This window comes from Scardinius erythrophthalmus, assembly GCF_964197995.2.
Source record: "Scardinius erythrophthalmus genome assembly, chromosome: 7".
NCBI classification, from domain to species: Eukaryota; Metazoa; Chordata; class Actinopteri; order Cypriniformes; family Leuciscidae; genus Scardinius; species Scardinius erythrophthalmus.
This window is the reverse complement of record NC_138227.1, coordinates 21,108,562-21,136,230: the sequence shown is the minus strand read 5'-3', so window position 1 is coordinate 21,136,230 and position 27,669 is coordinate 21,108,562. Positions and strand designations below refer to the sequence as shown.

The following is a 27,669-nucleotide window of genomic DNA, read 5'->3' as shown; positions in this document are numbered from 1 at the left end:
CTTGACCATATCCAATTTACTGAATACATCTTGTATATTTTATTTAGTTATTTATAGGCCTAGGCTACTTAAAGTTTATTAATTCGGGGATTGTAGGTATGCAAATAATGTTATGTAAAATTCATCTACACTGGTGGGCATGACTGCATGGTCCCTCTGCTCTGTCTGCCCCCGCCTGTGCAATAACGACGGTGGGGCAAGAGAAAGAAAGCGAGAGAGCGAGAGACAGACGTCAGAGAGAGAGGGAGAGTATGCAGCCCGCCGTACAGAAGTCAAGTGTATAGGGCAGTGGATGTAAATAAACCGTGTACTGTATCCATACTTTTCTTATTCCCACCCCCTTTTCCCCGAGACAGAGACGGGGCTTGGATAATGGTCGGGGAAAAAACATTAGTGGGGACGCCCAATATTAAATAATCTGATAACGTAAGGGGCCTTCTGAAAATTTTGATTCATTCAGAGGAATCGTTAAATCCTAGCAGCGTTAAGACAGAAGACACCGCAGAAAAAAGGAAGGAGAGACAAGGGTGAGGACCGGGAGCACTGGAGAGCTCGTCGCCGGCTTCCGGACATTCAGGGCGGCATTAAAATCGCAGACGTCGCTCCTGGGGGGACAGCAAGCCAAATATATTAAGTATTGGACTAAAATCTTTGGAAGCGGTAGATTTGGTTTCAGCGATGTCCAGGAAAGTCCAAAGAACCGAGGTGTGCGCCGACTGCAGTGCACCAGGTAAGGCTGAGATTTATGGATCGAGGCGTTGTTGTGAGCTATGGCTGTCCCGAACTCGGTCGAGCGCGGCGGCAAGCGGGCGAACCGCAAGCCCACATACGCGCAGGGATACTCGGTTACGCGCGTCAGGAAAGTGGCCGAATATTAAGGACGATACTGCGGCCCAACATATCTGCTCCCTCCCTTAAACCCACTCTTAATTTACTACTGCGTGTATTTACGGTTTATAATGCGACAGAACAATTGTCCATAAATTAGATAATTTCATATATTTACTACTTTTACGGGTATAAATTTGAGCTTCTAACTGCAGCTACCCTGCTTCCGTGGCTAAAGTTTTATCCTTTGCTTGTTAGCACTCATCCTAAACCAGTTGACAAGGCTGCGGGCTGCTGTCAATTAAAAGCAGCAGATTTATACTATAGGCCAATCCTTGTATATGCACATATTATAGTGACAACTAATTATGTTAATTAAAAGTGAGTTTGAGTTAATATTGAGCACGAAAACGGGCTCTGTAGCGAACAATGCTAACTGACAGTAGTTAGGCTCGGTTGCTAAGTAGCCTGCGGACTCTTGTATGACTTCCTTGCCAGTATTTGAGTAAAACACATTCCTGTTTTTACAAACGTTAAATGCATTACGGCTACCAGAATACTAGCTCAGTTTGTCCTGTACTGTTTTCGAATCTAGTTAATCTGAACTTGGGTTGAGACTAGTAAAATAACTATCGTATCGTTAGCAGGTTGACAGGACACATCAAACTCTGACGTGGGTCAGTATTTGCTTGTGGTTGTACACAACTTTGCTTCTAGATAACAGTTTTGTGGGTAGATATTGATTAGTTACACATTTCCTGTATGTTTAGTCATTCGTTTTGTTATACTGTTTCAAAGTATGTAAATGCATTATTTGATTATTAGATGTATGATTTACTTGATGTATATAATATGTATATAATTATTTTTTCCAACAGGAATATTTCTGTGCTGCTGCTGTATATCGTTTATTATTCTAAAAAGCATAAAAAATGCTTAAACCAGCCAAAACAGGTTTACTGGTCTTAGCAGGTTTAAGCTGGTCTCCCAGTCTGCCTAAGCTGTTGCGTAGTTCGTCTTCAAGCTGGTCTCTCAGCATGACCAGCTGAAAAGTGCCCAAAACCCCTCTAAAACCAGCCAACAGACCAATATGATCAGGTTGGGACCCCAGCTAAAAATCTCAAACTAGCTCATGCTGGTTTAAGGTACTTTATTTCTGTAATTATTATGAGCAGTGGCAAAAATCATAGTGAGCAGCAATGATACATAGGCCTATATCTATATGATGTATAGGTTTTCCACTGATCAAGGTTGCAACATAGTTGAGCATATGTTCGAGTTGTTTATAACCATTTCTAGTCCCATCACACATGCCCTCAGACAAGGAACAATTTCCCTAAATATATACTACAGTGAAAAAGATGGAAGTCAACCCTGCATTTATGTTTTAAATAAAGATGAACTTCCTACGTTGTCCGGCTTTTACCCGTTTGTCCCAAAATGTATTGCTCAATAAGTTACCAGCCGTTTAAACCACCCAAAAAATACATAATAACCCTTTAGTAGTTGTTTTCAAAACATATTTCTGATGCCGCTCAGCTGTGCCGTCACTTCTAGGCCACCCTTGGCCTTGCTCATTTAGCTTCACCGTCCCCACGGGGGGGACCAAGGGGTGGTACGGGGGGCATGACAGCTGCTCCCGCATCCACAGCTGCTCTCTCTCCAGGAATGTACGTGTATGCGAGAGTGTGTCTCGTTTTTGACAGTTTAGTTCTGTTTCACCACCTCAGCTACCTGCAGTCATGCTCTAAGGTCGGCCTCAAACACTGTCACAAATGCCCCTGGCTGACCACTCCACATCTGAGTGCTTGTGTGGCTTTTTGCATCCTCACACACTACTTGTCCTTGCGTTGGCCTGTCGCGCGGTGCTGATTGAGCTTGTCATTTTCGTGTTTGACATGTAGGAATGTAGCTAATGGTGAGTGTGTTGGAAGGTGAGGAACTGATGACTGAGAGAGGAGGAGGAGGAGGAGGAGGAGGAGGAGGAGGAGGAGGAGGAATGGGTGGTGGGCAGACAGACAGATGGATTCTGGTAAATGTGTTAGGAGAATGAATGAATGTGTGGAAGATTGTCAATTGCATGGTCACTCAGGACTGAATGGCGCCGTGTGCATTGAGTCTGTGTGCGTACGTGTGTACATGTGAAATTTCATTAGAAGCAGAGAGAAAGTCACGTTTGAGATGGGGGGGGATAAAGATGTTCCTGTTAATGGTTTCAAGCACTTATAGGAAGGATGCGCATGTTAGTTAAGAAGTATGGCGTCATCTTTGATTTTCCCACATGCAGGTGCTCAGCTCTATCTCTGATGTCTGCCCATCTTTAGACCGTAAAGGGGATTTAATAACACCATCTTATTTTCAGCTAAGCCAATAAATCTTAAGTTCTTCACCACATGCAGGATTTAAACTTTTGGCTGTATATGAATATCTGGTGGATTCAAATAAGCCTTCTCTTCTCCTAAAATAAGGAAACAAGCAGCCCTTTTAAAGGAGAACTCCGGTCAATTTTAACATTGAGCTCATTTTTTAGTAAATTTGGAGTGCTGTCAATACAGAGAACAACGACAAAAATAGTAATCGATTGTCGAGTTCACGCGCGTGATCATAGGTAACTAAACCTATGCGTGTGAACTCGACAAACGATTACTATGGACTTCGACCGAAAACAGGATGTAAATACAGGTATGTGCGCTGGCTGAAATAACATCATTTTTATTCATATCTTTCACATCTACTGCAGTCAGATTCACCCGTGATCACTCTGAAGGAATCACTCACATTGGCTGTGCACTTGTAATGACACATCAAGGATGTTAAGAGGCTAAAAGCAGGTTTAAAACTTGCCCCATTGAAGTCAACAGGGTGCAAATTTTAAAAAGAGGATAACACGGTGTAGGCAACACCGATTTTTGTCGTTGTTCTCTATATTGACAGCACTCCAAATTTACAAAAAAATGAGCTCAATGTTAAAATTGACCGGAGTTCTCCTTTAATTGACATTAATTTTTTAAACATAAAATTTAATTTTTACATTGAATGCCTCCTATTACTTACTAAAAGAGAAAATTATCGTATGATCTTATAAATGTATATTTGTTTGTGAATTGAGTGAATTTGAGAGTTAAATTAACACTTGTTTGTTTCATTTGCCATATTTTAATTGTATATACACTACCATTCAAAAGTTTGGGGGTCAGGATTTTTTTTTTTTGAAAGAAATTAATACTTTTAGGGCCCGTTCACACCAAGAACTATTACTATATTAGTGTCCACACCAACTGCTGGCAAAACCAGCAATGCAAGTTTGAGAGGTGGCGCCCTGACAAATCTCGCGAGAATCACGACTTGCTTTACGGCACGATGTCACATACATCAACAACATATGAAGCAGCCTCTATGGAAGACACTAGCACACATTTCAGACGTAAATCATGGCAGAGACGACGAAGAAAACGCGGTCGGAATAGTGCAGAGATGGCTCTGCGTGAGGGGTATTCACGACAGTAACGTTAAATACAAGTACTCCACAGCGACTCTAGGGGGCGCTGTTTGAGAAAAACGGAAACTGCATAGTGTGCCTTTAACTCTCTTTAAAGATGACAGGATGGATTCTGTTTGGGTGTGGATGTTTTTTATTTATTTTTATTTTATTATTCATCAGCTGAAAAAAAAAAAAAAACATTTTGAGAGGGATTTCAGTGATATCGTTCCTCTGTGCCATTATTGTTATGGTGTGAAATCTGCTATTCTTTTAAATTTAGAAAGATTTTTAAAACTATATCTTTATCATTATAGTTATCGTCCTTGGTGTGAACTGGCCTTTATTCAGCAAGGATGCATTAAATCGGTCAAAATGACCTGGAAAAACGTATCCTGAATTTTTTTTCAGTTTTTATAAAAATATAAAGCAACAACTCTTTTCAAAATTGATAATAATAAGAAATGTTTCTTGTGCACTAAATCACTCAGCATATTATAATGATTTCTGAAGAATCATGTGACACTGAAGACTGGAATGAGGCTGAAAATTCAACCTTACCATCACAGAAATAAATTACATTTTAAATATATATTGAAATAGAAAACAGTTATTTTAAATTGTAATAACATTTCACAATATTACTGTTTTTAATTTTAAAACTGTAATAAAAAAAAAAACCTGCTTCCTACATATCAGTATTAATATCTTCCATTTTTAGATGTCATATTGTGTTTGCATTCATCCGGGAAATCAATAATCATGTTATGACACTGTTTACATTTGTGCAAAAATAATCTCTCATTTTAATCATATCAAACCCCTGCTTCGTGAGATTCTGTGGATGAGATTATGTGCTTGAAGCATTGTGGGTGCTGGTTTAATTTTAGCCAGATTCTGGGGGCCTGTGTTAGTCAGAGGCACACTTCTGTCACACTTGATCGGTCCTGAGTCCTGACTACGCTCGTACCCTGCCTCATATGAGGAGAGCCCTTTGCCTCAGATAAGCTCATTCAGAGCAGGGCAGTATGGTGTGGATGTCTATTTATTTTCACCAGCCCCACTAAAAATGATAAAATTATAATTAAATTTTTGCAGCATTAGAGAAATATCTGTAAAATTTAATTAAACATTGTTTTCACATATTTACGTTTTTAATTTGCAATAATAGCTAGAAATTATACAACTTTAAATAATGTAACATGACAGCTATAAATTCATGAATGCACTTTTGCTGGCCAAATGATTTCATTTGTTTATAATTCTAACACAAATCATTCTCACAATTTCCACTGTGTTACCTAACTGGTGACATTTTCTTCATCAGCAGAATCAATGACAACAGTGTTCAATGTAGCACCAAAAAGAAAGACCAAAATAAGGTACACAAGATGTAGGGAGAAGGCCCAGGAATATATAAATGCTGTTGTTTTTGTGATCGGTCTAAGCAAAACGAGTAAGTCTTTCCACATCCTGCCTTCGTTTTTAGTTTTTTAGAAAAGTCAGCCCTCGATTGATGTTGTCTTTTGCTCGTTCTCTCGATGAAATGTACTTTACTCTATCATGTGTGTTCAGACCCGGGCTGGAGCAGTATAAACCGAGGGGTTCTGATTTGTGATGAATGCTGTTCTGTGCACCGGAGCCTGGGCCGACACATTTCCATCGTCAAACACCTGCGACACAGCGGCTGGCCTCCTTCCTTACTGCAGGTAACTAAAGAGCCTCTCGCACACACGTATTTCTGCTAGATCGTAGCCTAACAAATGCGTGCGTGTGTCTCAGATGGTGCAGACCTTGGCCAGTAACGGCGCTAACTCGATCTGGGAACACTCCCTGCTGGATCCAGCACAAGTTCAGAGTGGCCGCAGGAAACCAAACCCACAAGATAAAGTCCAGTAAGCCATCTCATCAACCATTCATGCATTATATACCAGAAGACTGGGGGTGTAATTTTTGTTTTATTGGTCCGTGCAGTATATAATTGTTCTCCTGGAGCTCCATGTAATAGCATACCGCTGAGACCAGACTAGCAAATCTGCTCACTCAGAATAAATGAGAGGAGATTTTAAAAGTAAAATACAGAGTAATTAAAGAGTAATTTGTCAGAACAGTGGTGCAGTGGTTAGCCCAGTCTTATTCACACACATACACTCATACAGGTGACGAAAGTTCGAGCACATCTGTTTTCAATCATTTTCTGTACCATCTTCATCACAGCTCTAATAATAAAGCAAAAGTACATAATAAGATTTAGTATTAATAATACAGTTTTAGGTATATAAATACGATCAAGCAGAGACATGGATTCATGAATCTGGGTCCAAAATGAACTTTCTGCCACACCTGCCACTAGCGAGTGCATTGAGAAAATCTACATTCCTAAAATCTCTCTTTCAGGCATCACTTTAATGAAAAATGACAATAATTTTGATTACATAATATATATATATATATATATATATATATATATATATATATATATATATATATAGCGAAACTTTTGATGGTAAGATAAATTAATTGATGGTTTGTATGGTTTGATTTGAGTCAATCAGGCTACATCAGAGAAGGAACCATTTTTAAAATAACCAGCCTTGACTCTATCTATGTAGGCAGGACCATGTGTCCCATTTTATATTGATTGATTCATTGACTTTGAAATTGATTTATTTGATCTATGTTTGTATCTCTCACCCCACAGCCCCACCAAGTCAGAGTTCATTCGCGCCAAGTACCAGATGTTAGCCTTTGTCCACAAGCTGCCCTGCCGTGATGATGATGGGGTCACTACGAAGGACCTCAGCAAGGTGAGACCGCCCCAAGACATCACCTTGGACTCTTTATCTAAGTCTCTTCCCTCTCGCACTCATTCAATCTTTCCTCCTCGGCCTCTCTCTGCTCTCACTGCCTGTGCCCTTGCAGGAGGGCCCTTAAAATGACACCCCGCTAGTGAATAAATGTGCCTTCCTCAGTGCTATTGAACGTCCATAATGAGAGGATACGCAGGAGGTCTGCTTGCTGTTCCCTCTGTCTTTCTCTCTCACACACTCACTTATTCTATTGTTGTTGCCTGCAGCAACTGCACTCAAGTGTGCGGACAGGAAGTCTGGAGACGTGTTTACGGCTGCTGTCACTGGGGGCACAAGCCAACTTCTTTCACCCGGTAAGATCTGCCATCTTACACAGATCTCCTTGTTCTGGCAGTTATTCTACATCACAACTAAAACAGATCTTATGATTTCTAGATTGTTAGATATTAATTTTGTGTTGTTCAGTATGGGAACAGAGAATCTGTTTCTGTGTCGAACTATGAACATTATTGTTCATTGTATCCTGTAACTGTTTATACATTTTGATTTTTAAAAATCTGATCCAATGCATAAATACTTTCCAAACCAAAATATATATAGGTTTCTGTCCTTTCTTTTCTCTAAAGTCATTACTATGGCAAACAATATAGATGCATCAGATATTGACTACATTGTCTGAAAAGAAAGGGTTAGATTTCATGACTTGTATTTGAAAACAGCAGAGTGAACAGAGCCTGTAATCTGTGGCGGTCAAACATCTGATGTTCCCTCCACAGGAAAAGGGCACGACCCCTTTGCATGTGGCCGCCAAAGCGGGGCAGGTTCTGCAGGCCGAGCTGCTGGTGGTGTACGGGGCGGATCCAGGAGCTCCAGATATCAACGGCCGCACACCTATAGACTATGCCCGGTAAACACAAAACACAGGGGTCACTGGCTCCTCATCCGCGATCTGTCTGATGTTTTTGGAAAGAAGCCTGTTTTATGCTCACCAAGTCTGCTTTTATTTGATCAGAAATACAGTAAAGCAGTAATATTGTGAAATATTATTATAATTTAAAATAATTGTTATTATTATTCTATTTTAATATATTTAGCAGAATATATATATATATTTTTAGCACCATTACTTAAGTCTTCAGTGTCACATGATCCTTCAGAAATCATTCTAATATGCGAATTGGGTGCTCAAAGATTTTTTTTTTATTATTATTACCTTTACAAACAGTTTCTTGCTTTTTTTTTTTTTTCTGAAAACTGATACGTTTCACATGATTCTTTGATGAACAGAACTGCCACTGTCACTCAATTTAATGCATCCTTGTTGGAAAAATAGTATTGATTTCTTTCAAAAAGAAAATCTTACTGACCTCAAACATTTAAACAGTTGTGGGATTTATATATACATATATATATATATATATATATATATATATATATATATATATATATATATATATATATATATATATATATATCTCAGAGATGGGCACTCGAGTTAGACTCGGACTTGAGTCACATTTTAATGGACTTCAGACTTGACTCGGACTCGAACTGAAATGACTTCAGACTTGACTCGGACTCGAACTGAAATGACTTCAGACTTGACTCGGACTCGACCAAAGGACTCGTGAATATTTTAAAAACGTCTTTAATCCTACGTAAAGTCTTTAATCCTTAACTACTGATATAATAAAAAAACAATATTTTTTATTTTTAATGGGTTTTATAATATCTGCTTATAATATCTGCGTCATATATATTCCCCTACGTGTCGCGGTAGTTGGACTTCAGTGTATTGCACGTAACTCCAAAATAATATAATGAAAGTCCCATGAAACATGACGGGAGAAACTGTGCCATATGTTCATTTGGGTTTATTAACATGTCAAATCGGCTAGAAGCAAAGAATGTGGGAAAACAATTAAAGACGCCGGAACGACGACATCACATTTTATGAGACCAAAATGCTTAATCACATTATTATACTGTGGTGCAGCTGCATGACTCCTTTGGATTGCAAGCATGTTAAAACATTAACAAATAAAATCTAGCCTTTAAACCTATAGCACAAAACAGATAATAGAAAGATAATATATTTTGTCTATACAATACAAATAATAGGATATTTGAGTATGACATATTTATTTATTTGTTTTTTTTGTAAGGCATGAAATGACTCAGACTCGTGACAAAAGACTCCAGACTTGACTCATACTCCAGTGATAAAGACTTCAGACTTGACTTGGGAGACTTGACTATATATTGTTGTTGTTCTTGTTATTATAGGTTTATAGTGATCTAGAGTCTTGGGTTTGTGATGTGACTGTGTTCTTGCAGGCAAGCAGGTCACGTGGAGCTCGCCGAGCGCTTGGTGGAGTGTCAGTATGAGCTCACAGACAGACTGGCCTTTTACCTGTGTGGCCGTCGCCCAGGTGAGCTTAGAATATTATAACCAATAAACATTTTTACAGTATTCAGTATTTCCTTTAATACATTTTTTTTTTGTTGCTTCATCGAAATCCAAATTGCAAGTGTTGATAAAAAGGTTTATATTGCATTTTTAACATGTTTTCTGCTGAGTTCAGTGTGCTTTCCACACAAAAATAGGCTCAGTGATGACATTTTTATTACACCTAAGCTTCTATTGTGCTGCTTACACATACAGCGTGAATACTGTAACCTGTAAATTTGGTTTGTACCTGTGTGGGGGGTGTGAAACAGACAATCTGTCCTCCCGAATGAAATTGAAAACTTCATGTTTTTCTTTTGTCTGTGTTTTTGCAGATCACAAGAACGGTCATTATATTATCCCTCAGATGGCAGACAGGTACATTGTTTGTGTATGAGGTTGTGTGTCTGATTCAAAATAAGAAATAATACTGCGTATAAATATTGAAACGCATCAGTGCAGTTTTATTTATTACCTGCCATTATGCATGATATCCTCCCTTAAGTCTTTTCCATAGCGCTGCCCATTCAGGGTAGATAAAGTGTACTAAGATCAGTTGGCAGCGGGTGTTTTTGAGTGTGCTGGCCAGCAGGTTGCGCCACACGGTCAATCAGTTTGCATTAGGGCAGAGTGTGTGTCTCAACCTCTGCAGGGCTGACACATCAAATGCACCACAGCTGAAAGAACTTAACTGACCTGTCCAGAAGTAGTGTTGATATGGGGTCTATCCCTTTTCTTTCTCTCTCTCTCTCTGTCTGTTTTCTGCTCACTTTTCGGTCTCGCTCACTCGTTCTCTGTTCTCTCCATCTTGCTGCGCTTTTGGAGGCAGAGCTCGCCCTAAGTGCCCGACGCAGAGGTATCTCTTTCTCTCTCTTCTCATCCCCCTCTCCATAAACCCTGCTCTCTTTCTTTCTCACATGGCCTTCATCTGGATGTGGGTGTCTGAAGGGATGAGGTTATTTACACATTTAAAGTCAACATGAAATCAAAATGTACCATTGTTACCTAAATACATATTCCTTGTCTTTTTGTGCACAAATTTTAGTGCGTGTTATCATTCAGTGCTCCACCTCGGAAAAACAAAAATTATACTATAATGTTAGCCAATAGCCAAACAACTAAAAAATGATTTTAGTTAAAAAAAAAAAACTGGTTTTAGGCTGTTGTAGGTAATGTAGTCTTTCTTGCTTGAAGTTAATGCAATAAGTACGTTCTGGTTAATGTTAATAGAATAAAAGTTATGGAAATAATAGCAAACAGTAGATAAGAAAATTTGTCATTATCTTGACCTAAGTACATCTCCTCATCTTTTTGGGCTGCCCATGTCCCGTCCCCACACTTCATCCATTCAACCAGCTCCTCATTCCCACCCCTCTCCTTTCCTCTCTCCTCATCTTTCTCTATCCGCATGACTCCAGCATCCTTTTACTCCTGTGTCTGTGTCTTTGTCTTTGCGTAGCCTGGACCTCTCTGAACTGGCCAAGGCAGCCAAGAAGAAGCTTCAAGCGGTGAGTGATTGCAGGTTAATGAGCTGCTACAGAGAATTAAGGGAATTTGAGTTTTTAGACAGGCACAACACAAAGCAACAAGCGACAAAAGCTTTTCCATGTTAAACTTCAAGTATACATCAGTTTGACACAAACACCAACATATGTGTACAGCCAAATGCTTAGCAGTATTCTCCGTTTGATACTGTGCCTCCCGATAGTCCATTGTCTGCTATTTCTCTCCAGAAATTATGAGCGATAAAAAAGCCTTTGTAGTCGTTTAAACTAGAGCTGTGTGTATCTCGTAACCCCTTCACCCATGCGCTTGTCAACATGGGCATCTATTTCTGTCGTCTCCAGTAGTTTGTTGTTTGGATTGTTTCTTTATTTTCCATGTGAAGCAATGGGTAGGGGCGGTGTTGCCATCTTGTGGACAAGCTAACTAGAGCAAAAATAACTCGCTTGTGCCAGGCTGTGACCTTAGCAAACGCATGATTAGGAAAATCTGTCTGCGCACAAACAAGCTAATTTTTAGATTTCGACTAAAGATTCCGAAGACAATCCAATGTTTCATGTGGATTAACTGGCGCGGATTAGTTCACAACAAGACTAGCAATGTCCGCTAACAAGAGTAAATTAAGTAAAGTTTTTGTTCTAACCAGCTCTATCAAGTAAACAGGACATTTTATTGGTCATTCGATTTTTTATTTCTGTACAATTGCACTGGGAAACTCCACCCACACTGAAATCTCATTGGTCCAAAACTTACTTGTCGTAGGAATTCCTAGTTGGGAATGGGATACAGCGTTAGCCTTTTTCTTGAGAGATTTGAGATCAAAACCGTATGTTTGACAAACTCTTCAAATGCTTCGAAATTCAGTAGATCTAATAAGCAGATGCTTTGAGTTCCCTGAGCTTGCATTTAATCTATATTTAGTACCTTGTTGGAGCGTCTTGCTTTGTTTTGTCTTCTCACTGATGCCTCCCTGTTGTGTGTGTGCTCTGATTTTGCTGTGATTTCGTGTTTCTTTTCCCCCATACCTGAATCTTAATGCCACATACTGATATGTTTGTGTATGTGTGTGTGTGTGTGTGTGTGGACACAGTTAAATAACCGCTTGTTCGAGGAGCTGGCTATGGATGTGTACGACGAAGTGGACCGTAGAGAGAATGATGCAGGTAAGACTCAAACCCCCATCTGTTCCTGTCCCAGCTTTCCCTGCATCTCACTCTTTTCCTAATGTAGTTATGGAGCTGTCCAGAGGCGTGGGGACGTTGTAGTCGTGTCCCTGGAGACGCAGTGATCAGGGTGTTGTATAAACACTGACTATAGAAGGACTTTAGCGGTGCAGTCAGCATGTAGAGAAGGGAGGGAGAGGTGCTTAGATGGAAGGAGGGTGAAAGGGAGCGAGGGCGAGGGAGTGCCGCGGAATTCTCTCCTCCTCCTCTCTCTCTCTCTCTCTCTCTCTCTTTCGACTCCCGTTCCTGGTTGTAGAGGAGAAGAGGTATCATGCTGGGGTGGCAGACTGAGATTCTGATGGTAAGCAGGGCTGTGAGCGAGGCAGGGGGCCAAACACACACAAACTGAACGGGAGGGGTAGATGCGTACTCTCCATAACCTCATGGCTACGACATCGGAATCTGTTTGTATATATTTGTCTTGTTTATATGTGTCCGTTCTGTTTCTCTCAGTGTGGCTGACAACTCAGAACCACAGTACGCTTGTGACTGAACGGAGTGCCGTCCCCTTCTTACCCGTCAACCCTGAATACTCAGCGACGCGCAACCAGGTAACACGCACAGCATTTTATTCCTGAGCCTCAGAGGATGTGTTTGAAGTATGTTTGGGAGGAAGCTCTCCGCTCCTGCTCCCCCTTGCGTAAGCGGCCGTCACTTCAACGCGGGCCTGTTTTTGATGGAGGCACAAAGGAGAGATGATATCTGGGGTGCAGCAGACACAAAGCTAAAAATAGACATTTTGTGGCTGTACGAACGTCTGACTGAGGCCCGGGTTCGGCCTGCAAACCAACGAATGGATGTTTTCCAGCTGCGTAACTGCTGCAGACACGCGACTGCTCCCTCCCCCTCTGTGTTTCCACTGGCATCCTTGCATGACCTTCTCTGTATTTCTGCTTGAAATAGTTCTTTTATACAGCAAGACCATTAAGTGCGTTCACACGGGGGCATGTTTCCTGCGGGCTGATTGGCCAGGCTGAGAATTTCCTGTTCTTTGCATATACATGAGACATGAAAAGAGATGATGGGAGGAGGGACACGTACACCCAGTGGTCAAGAGTTGGACAGTGAACTGTTGATGTGGCAGTGTTTTCCAGCCTTTAAAATGTCCAAGTCTCCCTCAGCTAAAATAGACTGTTCTGTAATATGCATTTCAGAGTGACTAAGTGCTCATATAAAACTTTAGCAAGTTTCAACTTTTAATCAGACACAGACTCCTGCAGATTTCCTTTATGGCCATCATTCATAAAATTCTACCCATCCCCCAAAACTTTAATTTTCTTTTTTAAAAAGCATGTTTAACTTTCCATTTAACATGTTTTTACGAAGTTTCAATCTGTTCTGCCGAATTCCACGAATTTTGCCCAAAAATGAGTTTAACTGTAAAAAACACATTAATGATTCACGCTACCATTCAAAAGTTTAGGATTGTTAAGATTATTTAATGTAAAGTCTCTCTTATGCCCACATAGGCTGCATTTATTGAATCAAAAATATAGTAAAAACAGTAATATTGTGTAATATTATTACAATTTATAAAAAATAACTGTTTTCAGTTTCAACATATTGACAAATATAATTTATTCCTGTGATGCAAAGCTGAATTTTCAGCAACATTACTCCAGTCGTCAGTGTCACATGATCCTTCAGAAATCATTCTATGCTGATTCTTACTTGTTTCCTATTATTATCAACATTTAAAACAGTGGTGCTGCTTAATATTTCTGCAGAAACCGTGATGCACTTTTTCATGGTTCTTTGATGAGTAGAAAGTTCAAAAGAACAGCATTTATTTGAAATGGAAATCTTTTGTATCATTATAAATGTCTTTACTGTCACTTTTCATCAAATGCATCCTTGCTGAATAAAGAGTATTAATTTCTTAAGAAAAAAATCTTACCCCAAACTTTTGAACGATAAAATATTTTTACATAATGTGTATGTTTTTGTCATTGGTAGGGGCGGCAGAAATTGGCTCGCTTTAATGCGCGAGAATTCGCCACCCTCATTATCGACATTCTCAGCGATGCCAAGCGGCGGCAGCATGGAAAAGGCCTGACAAGCCCCACGGGTGAGACGCCCACACTGCATTTCTCGAACTCTGAGATTTTAGGAGAACATCAATAATACAGCTTCAGTAAAGATGGATAGAGCTAAGCCAGTGCAGTTTCTCCTCATATTAATGATGTTATCTTTCGTGTTTGTTGTTTTTCAGACCCGCTGGATCTGAGTCAGGCAGACGATGACCAGCATGATTATGACAGCGTAGCGTCTGACGAAGACACAGACAGCGAGCTGACCGCACAGAATAACAACAACACCCAGCGCAACAACCGGGCCAAGGTGAGCTCATCAAATGGTAACTGGGAGTTTACCTGGGGAAAATCATCACTGTACTCCACCTAAACCTAATTATAAGTGTGAGAAGTTGGAAGATTTGAGTTCATCCATCCAGATGTCCTTCGTTTTTTATAATGAAACCACCTGATTTAATTGAGGAACATTAAAACCTTTGGTGAAACAATTTCAGATGATCCACTGAATCTTGGGAAATGTTTAATTTCTTATATTATAGGTTAGGCATTGGTAGTTGTCGATCTTGGTTTTGCCAGACCAGCAAATTAGTATATACAGAAGTAGTACAGACACCAGCGTTGTCATGTCCCCGCATGCACCACTGGAAGAACAGTAGCAGCAGCCCTGCCTCATATTTGCAGAATGATATCATCCCCTTTCAAGGCTGTGATCAGTGAAGCTATTGTTCTGCAGCTGAAGACAGGAAGCTGTGTCTGAGCATGCTCACTCCACACACACCGGAAGTGAACTGAGTGTAGAGGAACACAAATTAAACCTCATATTGCACAAACATTTATTTTTTAACTCAAAATGGTTGACTTTTTAGTGCTTTTTTGTATGAAAATATCCTTTTACACAATCCATTCTGGTAATGCTTTATAATATCGTTAATTAAAATCTCCATATTCATTTAGGTTTACAAATACATATGGGCATTAATACTCCAAATGATCTGACTTGTTGTTTTTGCATGCCAAATGATTTAAAAAAAAAACTCTGAGACAAATCTAGGAATATAAATGATATATAATATTGTGGTGAGCTCTTTTGACTTAAATTTATAATACCATTCAAAAGTGTGAGGTTGGTGAGATTTTCTAAATGTTTTTGAAAGAAGTCTCTTATGCCCACCAAGGCTGATATGTAAAAAAAAACAGCATTTATTAAACGGAAATCTTTTGTAACATTTAATGAATGTCTTTACTGTCACTTTTGATCAATTTAATGCGTCCTTGCTTGAATTCATTTCTTTCCATAGAAAATCTTACTGACCCAAAACTTTTAAACCGTAATGTAAATACTACAATAAATGAATGCAATTCATAATTGTGTATGTGTTTTATAAAAATGTCAAATCTGTTCCTTTTGCTGTTGACATTAGACTGTGATTTGTGTTGTGTGTGTCAGAGCATGGACTCATCCGACCTGTCAGATGGGCCCATCACACTACAGGAGTATCTGGAGGTGAAGAAAGCACTGGCATCCTCTGAGGCCAAAGTTCAACAGCTCATGAAGGTCAACAACAACCTGAGTGAGGAGCTGCGGAGGCTACAGAAGGAGGTGCGCCCACCCACTTTATTTAAACTGTGTGTCCTTGTTTTGAAAATATAGTGTATTTCACACAGATAGAAATGTAATGCTGCCATAAACTACAGCTCACCATCACACAAACTGATCCCAAACCATCAAACAGAGCAGAACTGTATTCGCGTACACTACTGTCCAATAGTTTGGGGTCGGTAAGATTTTTATTTATGTTTTTGGCTGCATTTATTTGATCAAAAATACGTATAAAACGGCACTATTGTGAATTTAAAATAACTGTATAAATAATTTTAATATATTATAAAATGTAATTTATTCCTGTGATGCAAAGCTGAATTTTCAGCTTCAGTCTTCAGTGTCACATGATCCTTCAGAAATCATTAATATAATATAATATTGGTGCTCAAGAAACTTTCCATATTATTATCAATGCTGAAACATGCTGCTTAATATATATATATATATTTTTTTTTTGTGGAAAACGTGATACATTTGTTTTTTCAGGGTTCTTTAATACATAGAAAGTTCAAAAGAAACAATCACTTTTGCTCAATTTAATGCATCCTTACTGAATAAAAGTATTAATTACTTATAAAAAAAAATCTTACTGCCCACAAACTTTTGAACGGTAGTGTAACTATCATATACCATGTACGTCTCACTGAGAATGAAGCCCTTCCTTGTTCAGACAACCTTAAACTTCCTGTCTATCAGAATTACCCCATTTTGTCGCCCCCAGCATGTCGTAACCATCCGCACTGCAACTGTTGTGTTTTCTTTGGTCCTTGTGTTTGTGTATGTGTGTTTGTGACTCCCCGTGATGCCCCTCCATCCCTGTAGATCACGCGGATGCAGACGGAGAACAGCGTGCTGCGGGGGGCCCAGGCTGGGGCCGGTGGAGCTCTGACCGGGGGTGGTGGCACAGGGCTGTGGTCCGGTGGGATAAGGGGTACAGGCAGTGGAGGAGGGGTAGGTGGAGACTCCGGCCTAACCGCACCCTCGTCCGCTCCCCTCCGCCGGGATAGACAAGCCTTCTCTATGTATGAGCCTGTGGGGACCACCCCCAAAGCTCTCACCCCAACCCTGGACCCCCTGACGGGCCGCCTGCTGCCTCTCAGCCCCGTAAGTGTGAGCATTAGTGGCCGGCCTGATCTTTTTATACTTTATACTCACTCTCTCCCTCTGCTTACCTGAACCCACACTGATGTGCTGCTTTTGCCTGGAGCACCTGCTTTCACTATTGCTCACTTGCTTTCACTATTACTCACTGCTCTCTACCGCCACCTCATGGACAGAGCACTTCCTGCCCTGATAACACCTATCTTTTTGTAGATATTGGCTGTGTCTCCAAACTGAGTCAGCCGCCTAAATAGACCTCTTTTACACCTGGTATCAAAAACTGTCTTGAATGATTTGATCATAAGTGGACTAGCTAGAATTGTGATTGTCTTTAGTACTGTGCTAAATGTGAATATCTTAAAGGTGCATTGTGTAATATTTAGGAGGATCTGTTGACAGAAATGAAATATCATATACATGACTATGTTTTCAGTGATGTATAAAGACCTTACATAATGAACCGTTATGTTTCGTTTACCTTAGAATGAGCCATTTCTATCGACATACACCGCGGGTCCCCTTACATTGAAATGCGCCATGTTTCTACAGTAGCCCTAAACGGACAAACGAGTTTCGTCACTATGTTGTTCTTCGTGCAAAGAAGCTAGCTAAAGTCAGCAAATAAAACACTGACACAATGATGAACAAGTAACAATAATATTCGCAATAACATATCGTTTTACTGAATAATTAAGTAAACATAATTTCTTAATTTATATTTGTAAAGAAACCTCATTGCTGGCTACTCTCTCATGTTGGTTCCTCACCACTAGATGTCGCTAAAAATCACACACTGCACCTTTAAGTACACCTACATATATTTTTCTATTTTTCTGTTACTTTTTTATTCTTATCTTTATTTACATGCAGATCTGTGTGTGTGTGCGTGTGTGTGCACAGTACTTGTCAAATGTTTGGAAACATTACAATTATTTAATGTTTTTGAAAGAATTCTCTTATGTTCACCAAAGCTGCATTTATGTAATCAGTAAAAAAAGTAATATTGTGAAGTATTATTACAAATTAAAATAACTGTTTTCTATATAAATATATTTTAAAATGTAGTCTTTTAAAATACACACAAACACACACGTATATACAGTACACACGTATATACAGTATATACATGTTCAGTTGTAATCAAAATTATTCAACCCCCATTGCATATCAGGTTTATTGGCTAAATTTACTGACTTTCAGCTGTTTGCAATTAACAAATCAAACAAAATGAATTGAAATAGCTCAACAGAACAAATGTTTCAAGTGGTTTCCCCAAATACAACTGAAAATGAAACTTTTATTGACTTCTGCAGTCTCAAAATGATTCAACCCCCTGAATACAATCCCTCACAACTGCATAAATCTGCAAAACAGGTGTTGTCTCAAGGCCAATTCACACTGCACACGTTTGTTGGGTTTTGTCGAATCAGTGTTGTTACCCCTGTCGGCGTCTATTGGCGTTGGTCTGGGTTTGATTTCACCCAACTGAATATGTTCAAACAGTGTTTGTGTCTGTTGGGGCAGTGTGAACATAATAGTTATTTTTCATGAAAGTCTAAATTCAACAGCCAACTTGTTTGTTGGTGTTTGTTGGCATTTGTCTGTGCGGTGTGAATTGACCTTCAAGCACACCTGAAGCATCTAATCAAGGGCTTCATTAGTTGCACCAGGTGTGCTTGAGCTAGAACACATGAAATATTTGAACTGGCTAGGTTTGTTGAGTGTCATGTTTGACTGCATGTTAGAAATGTGGCTAAGTCAAAAGAATGGTCCAAAAAGTTAAGAGAATATATCATTGCACTTCACAAACAAGGTACAGGATACAAAAAGATAGTGAAGGCACTAAATGTTCCTAGAGACACCATTGGAGGCATAGTTCACATATTCAAAGTTAAAGGAACAGTGGTCACACTTCCTGGACGGGGCAGAAAAAGGAAGCTATCAACGGCTGCAACCAGATTTCTGAGAAGGCAGGTTCAGAAAAACCCTCAAGTGACTGCAAAAGACCTGCAGCAAGACTTGGTGGCAACAGGCACTGAGGTTTCAGCTTCCACATTAAGGCACCTACTAAACGCATGCCAGAACTCCAACTAGGCTATACCACTACTGACCCAAAAGCACAAGAAAAGTGCTCAAAATCATATAAATAAGCCACTGAAGTTTTTGGATTCTGCTCTGTGGAGCGATTAAACAAAACTGGAACTTTTTAGCGGTATATCTGGAGGAAGAAGAATGAAGCATATGTTGAAAGAAAACACTGTCTACAGGTAAGCTTGGTGGGGCTCTGTGATGCTCTGGGGCTGATTTGCATCCTCTGGCCTTGGAAACATGTAGTGTGTGGAAGGCAAGATGGATTCATTGAAGTATCAGGAAATCCTAGGAGAAAACGTCATGTTGTCAGTGAGGAAGCTGAAGCCTAGGCGTCATTGGACCTTCCAGTAGGACAATGATCCCAAGCATACCTCAAATTCCACCAAGGCTTGGTTGAAGAAGAAGTCCTGGAAGTTTATATAGTGACCATCACAGTCACCTGACTTGAACCCCATTGAAAATATCTGGTCGCATGATGATGCGGTTGCAGCACACAAACACAATAATATTACTGAACTGGAGGCCATTGCTCATGAGGAATGGACTAAGATTCCTCAGGAACGCTGCCAGAAGCTGGTGTCTGGTTATACATCTCGTTTGCAGCAGGTCTACTAAGTACTAAAGATGTGTGCCATGAAGGGGTTGAATAATTTTGAGACTGCAGAAGTCATTAAAAGTCGCATTTTCAGTTGAATTTGGGGAAACCACTTGAAACATTTGTTCTGTTGAGCTATTTTAATTACTTTTGTTTGATTTGTTCATTGCAAACAGCTGAAAGTCTGTACATTTTGCCATTAAACCTGATTTGCAATGGGGGTTGAATAATTTTGATTACAACTGTATATGTGTGTGTTTTTATTTCTGCCTTTTTTTTTTTTTACTTTTTTGCAGAACTTTAATTTTAGGTGTGATTTTTACTTTTGTAATTCCCTAGCTTTATTAAAGGAATAGTTCACCCAAAGAATTTTGTCATCATTTGTCATACATAGAGATATTTTAAAGAATGTTGGTAACCAAACAGTTGATGCACCCCAGTGACTTCCATAGCATTTTTTTCCTTATATGGAAGTCAATGGGGTGCATCAACTGTCAAACTCATACAAATTTGGAACAACTTGAGGGTGAGTGATGACAAATCATTCATTTTTTGGGTTGAGCAATCCCTTTAACATGCAGAAGTTTTAATTAATGTATTTATTCATGTAATGTGGTTATTATTATCTCAAAACCCTCCTCTCAATAAAATCTGATCACAATCTGTCTTTGCTCACCCAAAACGGATGTTAATACCAGGTTTGCCTATGATGCTCAAAACGGCTGCTTAGGTAGGCAGCTCAATACATTTTGAGACACAACCACTATTGTCTATGTAGCATAGGATGATAGAACTGGCATGAGTTGCATTGTATCTTTCCTAAAATGGTTAATATGCCAAGAGAGGCTCTCATTGAGATATGCTTGTCTTGTGCAATGTGTCTGGAATGTTTGAAATTTGATTTGATTGGTTTCCTGATTAGTGACACTAAAATGAGCTGCATGCCACATCGCTAAAGGAAGTGTTTTCTTGTATAGTGCACTGAATCGATGTGCTGCTCCTGTTAGCGCTGAAACTGGAAATCATCCTCTGTTTGTGGATATTCTTAGACCTGTAGGATGTATTTGGATGTCTTTTGAATGCATTGTTTTGATTTGCTTCAATTGCTTTTGCAGTTATGCAAATATGCCATGTTTTGATTATGCAATATTCCATTTTTGGGCTATTTCTGACAGTCCTATTTTTTTTTATTAGTCATGGTTCATTTATTTGAGATGCACCTTTGTGCCTGTTAACTGCACAGTTTTCCAAGTAATGTAATGTGCGAGAGTCTATTTTTAGTATTTTCATTAGTTTAGAGAAAAGGATGTTATTGCACTAATTCAGTTTTGCTTTTGAGCTTAATGTAGAATCTTGCTGTTCTGCGACTGCAATATCTAAAATCTCTACACTAAGCTAGTCTAACAGAATTACAGTCAATAGTATAACAGCGTTTTTGCTGCAGATTTCCTTACATCTAACAGTCCTGTGCAGAAAAGACTATCAAGGCTTCTTCTTTTCTTTTCATCCTCTGCCTGCTGACTGTCTTGTCAGCTTTCCTCCTCCTCTTAATCTCGTTCTGCTTGTGTTTAGGTGCGAAGGGGCGGCCCTGCGGGTCCCACCCCCTACGGAGGACCGCACCTGTCAGCCTCCACTGACGGACGATATAATGTGAGTGCCAGTTTCCATTCATATCTGCACTGACATGCGAGTTGCAGACCGTGATGTGTAACAGATCTCTCTGCGCATGTTTGTCCTGTCCAGACTCCAAAAGCAGGAGAGAGATACGGGAGTGGTACTGATAGTGACTATGACAACTCTCAAACATACGATGTCTCCTTTGGGTGAGTGCAAGCCACCGTTGAAAACAAAGCAGAGAGGATTCAGTGTCTTTTTACATAAGTGTAATTTGATACATTTGTATCTGCAAACTGTGTAACTGGGTCTAAAGGCCCATTCACACCAAGGACGAATTCTATAACGATAAGATCTAGTTAAAAAAAAATTCTAAATATAAAAGAATATTCCAAACCACAACTGTAACGATAACTGCACAGAGGAACGATATCCTTGGAATCACTTTCAGATTTTTTTTTTTAGCTGATGATTGATTAAAAACATTGACCGCCTATCAGAATCCATCCTGCTTTAAAGAGCTTGAGCTTTTAAAGTGGCATACGACGACTGTAGTGCGCTTAGAATAAACACAACGATTATCTGTATAATCGTTATATAATATACTCTCTCTCTCTCTCTCTCTCTCTCTCTCTCTCTCTCTCTCTCTCTCTCTCTCTCTCTCTCTCTCTCTCTCTCTCTCTCTCTCTCTCTCTATATATATATATGTATATATATATATATATATATATATATATATATATATATATGTATGTATGTATATATAAAATATATATGTTATATAATAACGTCCGTTATCTGTATAGTTATCGTTCTTGGTGTGAACGGGCCTTTAACGCATGAAGAAATATATTGCTATTGTAGGATTACTGTTGTAGTTTTAATATATTTATAATTGTTTGAATTATATAAATTAGTAAAAGTTAATTAACATTAATATATTAATTTACATATGTATATATTAATAATATTTTTTCTATTTAAATGTAAAAAAAATTACATCATAACGGTAATATATTTGTCTATTTTTGTAATAAATCAAAAAAAAAATTAGCCACTACATAATATGCAGTATATGTTATTACTAATTATAAGAAATATTTCAAATAACTTATTTCATTATTTGAGGTATTACACTAGTAATATTACAAAAGTGGTATATTTGTATTGTTGTTAATTATTTTTTATTTTGCAGTAAAGTATTTTTATTGTTATATTAGTGTTGTTTTACTCTATTACTTTTAATACTGCCTCTAATAATAATATTAGTATTAGTAATAATATTAGATTTATTTTTTACAGCATTGGAGTAATTTTACAGTAGTAATATATATTTCTCTTCTAAAATATAAGATACTGCTATATAATATGATGCAATGTAATAAGTATTAACAGTTATTATAAAAATATATTTTTTGGAAGTAAAAGTGTAATACATTATCATTATTATTATAATTATTACAAATATTTTACAGTAAAATAGTAATATATTTGTCTTACTTTTTAAATTAGCTATAATAACAATTACTTATTACTAAGCTGCTTGTAACTTAAAAACCCACTGACGATACATTTCATGCCTTTTGTATGGAAATGTGTGTGTTCATATGGTGTGTTGTAGTGTGGGCCGCAGCAGCGAGGAGGACAGCAGGGGGGAAGTGGAAGACGCAGAGGGTGACCCTGACCCCACGCTGCCCTGCACAGAGGACGTCATCCTCAAAACCGAGCAGGTCACCAAGAACATCCAGGAGCTCCTGAGAGCTGCACAGGAGTTTAAACACGACAGGTAGGATGGACTGTTAAGCCCCATTCACACCGCCAGCGACAAAGCGACATGATCCCATTCATTTCAATGGAGCGCTGGCGACTTCCGGCGACACGAGCGACAGTGACCGTTGGCGACAGAATGTGGGCGTGTCAAGCGACACGAGACGCGCGACAAAAGTTCAGAAATTTCAACTTTATGCAAATGAGAAGCGATTTTCGCGAGCGACAACCAATAGGAAAGAAGCCTTTCAGTGGAGCTCTGCTCACGTCACCGTCTCGAGTGCAGGCAAGACAGAAGAGTTCGAGGGCGATTTCACTGTTTTATATGATTTGACTGTAACTAACCACAAACATGGATATAATAAAATGATGCATGGAAAAGAAACTGTCGACAGTCTCAGTGAGTTTAATTCACACATTTAGTTCGAGTGTTGTAATTTTATGATGCAAGTTTCACTGCTGCAGTTCATTTTACAGTTTCCCCCGCATTATGTTGACTATTAGGGACAAGAAAATTGATTATTTGTCAAATTCGAATGACGTTTTAGTAATTTATGACAGTATGAGTTAATCTGTTGATTGATCGATCGTTAATCCAGTAGGCTAAATGATTTAATCCACTGAACACTGCTGTGGTAATATAAAAACACTCTCCCAACAGCATACTGTTTCTTTTGAGCCTAACTCCTAGTAAAATGATATAGTTGTATATATCACTTGTGATGGTATTTTGTATAGATATGGCCAGACGTGCAGTCTACCAATAACATTAGAGCGACAGCTCTACGAACGCCCACAAGCGACTTCACAGTACAGAGACTAGCGACATACAGCGACAAAGTCGCTGGCGGTGTGAACGGGGCTTTACCCCTCACAGCTGGTTGCAGCGTCGCTTTGCTGCAGTTTGAAAGAAACCCATTGTAACATCTGTCTTTGTTTGCAGTTTTGTGCCATGCTCAGAGAAAATCCACTTAGCTGTGACAGAAATGGCCTCGCTGTTTCCCAAGGTGAGTGAATGCGTCTTATGGTGATTTCTTTGCCTCAAGACATCCAGCCAGACGCACTAAATCTGTTGTGTCTGCTTCTCTCAGAGACCAGCGCTGGATGCAGTACGTTCCTCCTTGAAGCTCCTGGGGGCCAGCGCGTCCCGCCTGCAGGTAGAGTGTCGTAAAGCGGCGCCCTCCGACTCGTCGACCAGCACGGTGGACTACCAGCTGCTCACCCAGCAGGTCATCCAGTGCGCCTACGACATTGCCAAAGCTGCCAAGCAGCTGGTCACCATCACCACCCGCGAGAAAAAACAGTGACCCACCGGGCAAAGACTGAGAAACGGGAGAGGAGGAGGACACTTAAGTAAAAACTGACGGCTGGGAATCGTTGGTCAGGTAGATAGAAAAATGATGCGAGGGAACGAAGATGCATGGGTGATCAATCCAGCTTTGGCCACCCGGACGCAGAGGTGTGGAATGTTTGGGAGAAGCCGAATGGAGCGGCCTTGTTTTCCTTACACTCCTTTTCTTCTTTCAGTTCTGTTTTTCAGGAGGATCTTCTCTCGTCTACACATGACAACACTACACAAGCAGACCCACAACTCAGTGCTGATGGCTGCTGTTTGGTTCTCTTTGTGAAATACTCAAGCACTCCTAACATCAGAGAACTTGAAATGTTCCTCCTGAATTGTTTATTTCAGTTTTTCCTCTTTCTCTCTCTCTCTCTCATTCGATTAATTTGATGTTTTTAAGTGCCGCTCCATTGGCCTGTTTCTCTTGGGACAAATGTACTGACTTTAAACAACAACACTGGAGTTATTTTAATGACTATGACTTATGTTTCGCATTATTGTTACCATTATTGATGTCTTCTTTTGATTTTTGTTTCGGTTTGTCAAGTGGAAATCACACAGAGCTTTGCGAACATTAACAGGGGTGAACAATAACCTGTGAAAACTTAACCAGAACACTCCCGTCCTCCAGTGGTAGAAGCACTGGTTCACTCACACAGTGTTTTACAATGTATACTACATTCTCGTTTTTGTCGAATTGCGTTGAACACTAGCCAAAGGAGCAGAGGGGAGTGATGACACTACAGTTGCGGATCCCTCTTTTTTTTTTTTTTTTCTTAGAGCACAAAGACAACAGTTGGGGTTGATGTACAGAAAAGGCTCGCCGGATCTCATCCTGGCTCCTCTCATCTCATCTCAATCCCAACATTAATGGGTTTTGCTATCAGAACAATGCAAATGTGTTAGCACAATCATCACATTGTCTTCAGCTTATTAGATTAGGACAAGACACCATGTCTTCATTTTCTGCACATTATTGACTTAATCGAATGGCCTTCATCAGTTTAGCGGAGTAAAGACGACTCTTCACTTCAGGACCAGGCTTTTTTGTGTGTGTGTGGTGGCTTTTTTTAGTTTTCCATTTGAGAATATTTGATTTTGATTTCACGCCGTTCTTTAAATTTTGTGATTTTTTTTTTAAGCAAGCATATGTGTTTATTAATGTAAGAAGATCCTTATGTTCTATAAGCTACAAACATGTGAATGTTGATGGTTGAAGATGACCACTATCAATGTTCTCATCACTAACATTTCAGATACAGTCACAGGGAAAACATGTGATGTCCATCTGCTGCATCAGGACCAGCGCAGTCACATTCTGTGGCATCAGTCGGTGTGATCGCCGTCACTTTGGTGGGGGAATGAGCCCCTCGCTGTCGATGTTCATGGGAAGAGGAATTGAACTGGAGCTTCCAGTACGAACGCACATGTAGATGAACGTTTCTCCACCTGAGGCTTGATGCCACATCTGTGTGTGAGCACGATCAAGTATTTGTTGTACAGTCACTTTGCATTTTAGATGTCATGCTATGGGCCTTAATCTTCCTGTTGTTTTCCATATCTGTTTTACCCACCAGCCTTTTAAGTTAAGCCATTTTTTTGTTCGTTTTTGCCTTTTGTTTCTTCAACTTGGGGAATGGGATAATGTTTGCGTCCCCTGAAAATGTGTCAAAAAGATTGTCTGAAAATCTCTTATCATTGCCTTTGCACATCTGCTAGACTGATTTTAATCAGTACTCTCTTCCACACTAGAAGCACATGGTGAGTGAAAACCGTGTATGCTTAAGTATGTTTCTTTTTCGTTTTCAACTAAACATGTCAGGAACGGTCACTGGGTGATGGCTTACTGTGATGATGACTTGGGAGAAAGAGATTGGGATGTTATTTAATAAGCACTATATTCAGAGAGGGATCTGGGAAAGGGAGTCAATGCACACACACACTATATCCAACTCTGAATCTGATTCCTTTCAAGGTAGTAGGTAGACATTTTCCCAGTCATCCTGCTGCAGATGCATACATGGCGAAATCATTTTTAAAATCTAATGCACACAAACACACTCTCTCTTCCGTGATCTGTCATACTAGCTGCACTGTACTTGTTATGACTTTCGTTATCACTCGTTCTTACATGAGAGATTAGCTGATGGGAGAAATTTGTTTAGCAGAGGCTACCTGTAAGATATAGAATTTAAATAAAAAGACTAAGCAAAACCATTTAAATCGTAATAAAGACTCGTAAGCTGTACATTTGTAATAAATAAAAGAAAAAGATCATTGTCTCCTGTGAATTGTTATTGTACATCATTGGGATTATTTGATGATAACCATAAAAGTTGTGTATTGATATGCATGGTATTTCACAGGGTGTTTCCTTTGGACAAAAAAAAATAAAAAAATGGCAAGAATATAATTAGATTTACATCTATTCACTTAGCAGACACTTAAGTATCTTAGAAATGAGGAACAGCGCAAGTAATTTAGCATGACTAACAATATCCAACTTTCAATTGAATGTTTGAGCAGAAGTGAAATGCAGGAAAAGAACAATACTTAAAAGAAAAATTGGAGATATACAACATTCCTTGGATATATGTATGTACCATGGTTATAGTTTAGTTAAGTGCTTGTGAAAGAGATGTGTCACTGGTGTGCTTTCCCGCGGAATTGGCCTACTTTAAACGCCATTTTCCCTCGGTGGACATATTGATGTAGTGCATAAATTATTCGTACATTTTAAATTACATTCGACTGAAATTCTATTTTACTCCGTCCAGTTTATTTATTCCATCATTTATAAAACTGTAAAACATCTCAAGGCTGCCAACTTTTGAGTTCAGCTTGGAGTGAGAATTGACACAAACTTCGCGAATCGATTCGTGAGCTTACGATTCGATATTAATGTCGATTCAATATCTATTTATTTGGATATACATAGATATAGTAATTATTTCTTTTCCAAGGAAATACATTATGATGTTAAACTACACAGGGAACCCTGTCAGTACAATATTATTAAAGGTAAATTAATAACTTATTTGTACACAACTGTATAAGGTCGTTTTTATAACGTTATGATACATTTTAATGGTATCAGAGTAAAAATATAACGAATATGTAATCAAGTGCTTTTTTTCTGCAAAATGCTCTCTATAGTAATTTTTTTCTCCCTAACTATAGCCTACAGTTTATGGACCATGAATGGCTTTTCTGAGGTAAATGTAATTTACCT

General features: G+C 39.2%; 1 protein-coding gene across 4 annotated transcripts; it reads left to right on the top strand.

Annotated features, from left to right (window-relative positions):
• Positions 1-214: 214 nt before the first annotated feature.
• git1 (G protein-coupled receptor kinase interacting ArfGAP 1) lies at positions 215-26,726 on the top strand. 4 transcript variants are annotated; one of them, XM_081371522.1, is made up of 21 exons: positions 215-730; positions 5,882-6,015; positions 6,089-6,201; positions 7,008-7,113; positions 7,383-7,469; positions 7,893-8,023; positions 9,454-9,548; positions 9,901-9,943; positions 10,395-10,421; positions 11,025-11,073; positions 12,159-12,231; positions 12,745-12,842; positions 14,248-14,359; positions 14,504-14,631; positions 15,772-15,924; positions 16,750-17,031; positions 21,287-21,364; positions 21,458-21,537; positions 22,950-23,114; positions 24,039-24,102; positions 24,187-26,726. In XM_081371522.1, the coding sequence occupies exons 1-21, from the start codon at positions 679-681 to the stop codon at positions 24,400-24,402; spliced, it is 2,286 nt and encodes a 761-aa protein (XP_081227648.1). In that variant the 5' UTR covers positions 215-678; the 3' UTR covers positions 24,403-26,726. The 4 variants fall into 4 exon arrangements, with proteins under 4 accessions (XP_081227648.1, XP_081227650.1, XP_081227647.1 ...); XM_081371521.1 differs by having other exon boundaries at positions 219-730; positions 16,750-17,037; XM_081371524.1 differs by lacking the exon at positions 10,395-10,421 and having other exon boundaries at positions 216-730.
• Positions 26,727-27,669: the final 943 nt, after the last annotated feature.

Coding starts and splice junctions, on each gene's coding strand:
- git1 (XM_081371521.1), top strand. CDS start 679: ATGTCCAGGAAAGTCCAAAGAACCGAGGTGTGCGCCGACTGCAGTGCA. Junction 6,016..6,088: donor GGCCTCCTTCCTTACTGCAG/GTAACTAAAGAG, acceptor CGTGTGTCTCAG/ATGGTGCAGACCTTGGCCAG. Junction 7,470..7,892: donor AAGCCAACTTCTTTCACCCG/GTAAGATCTGCC, acceptor TTCCCTCCACAG/GAAAAGGGCACGACCCCTTT.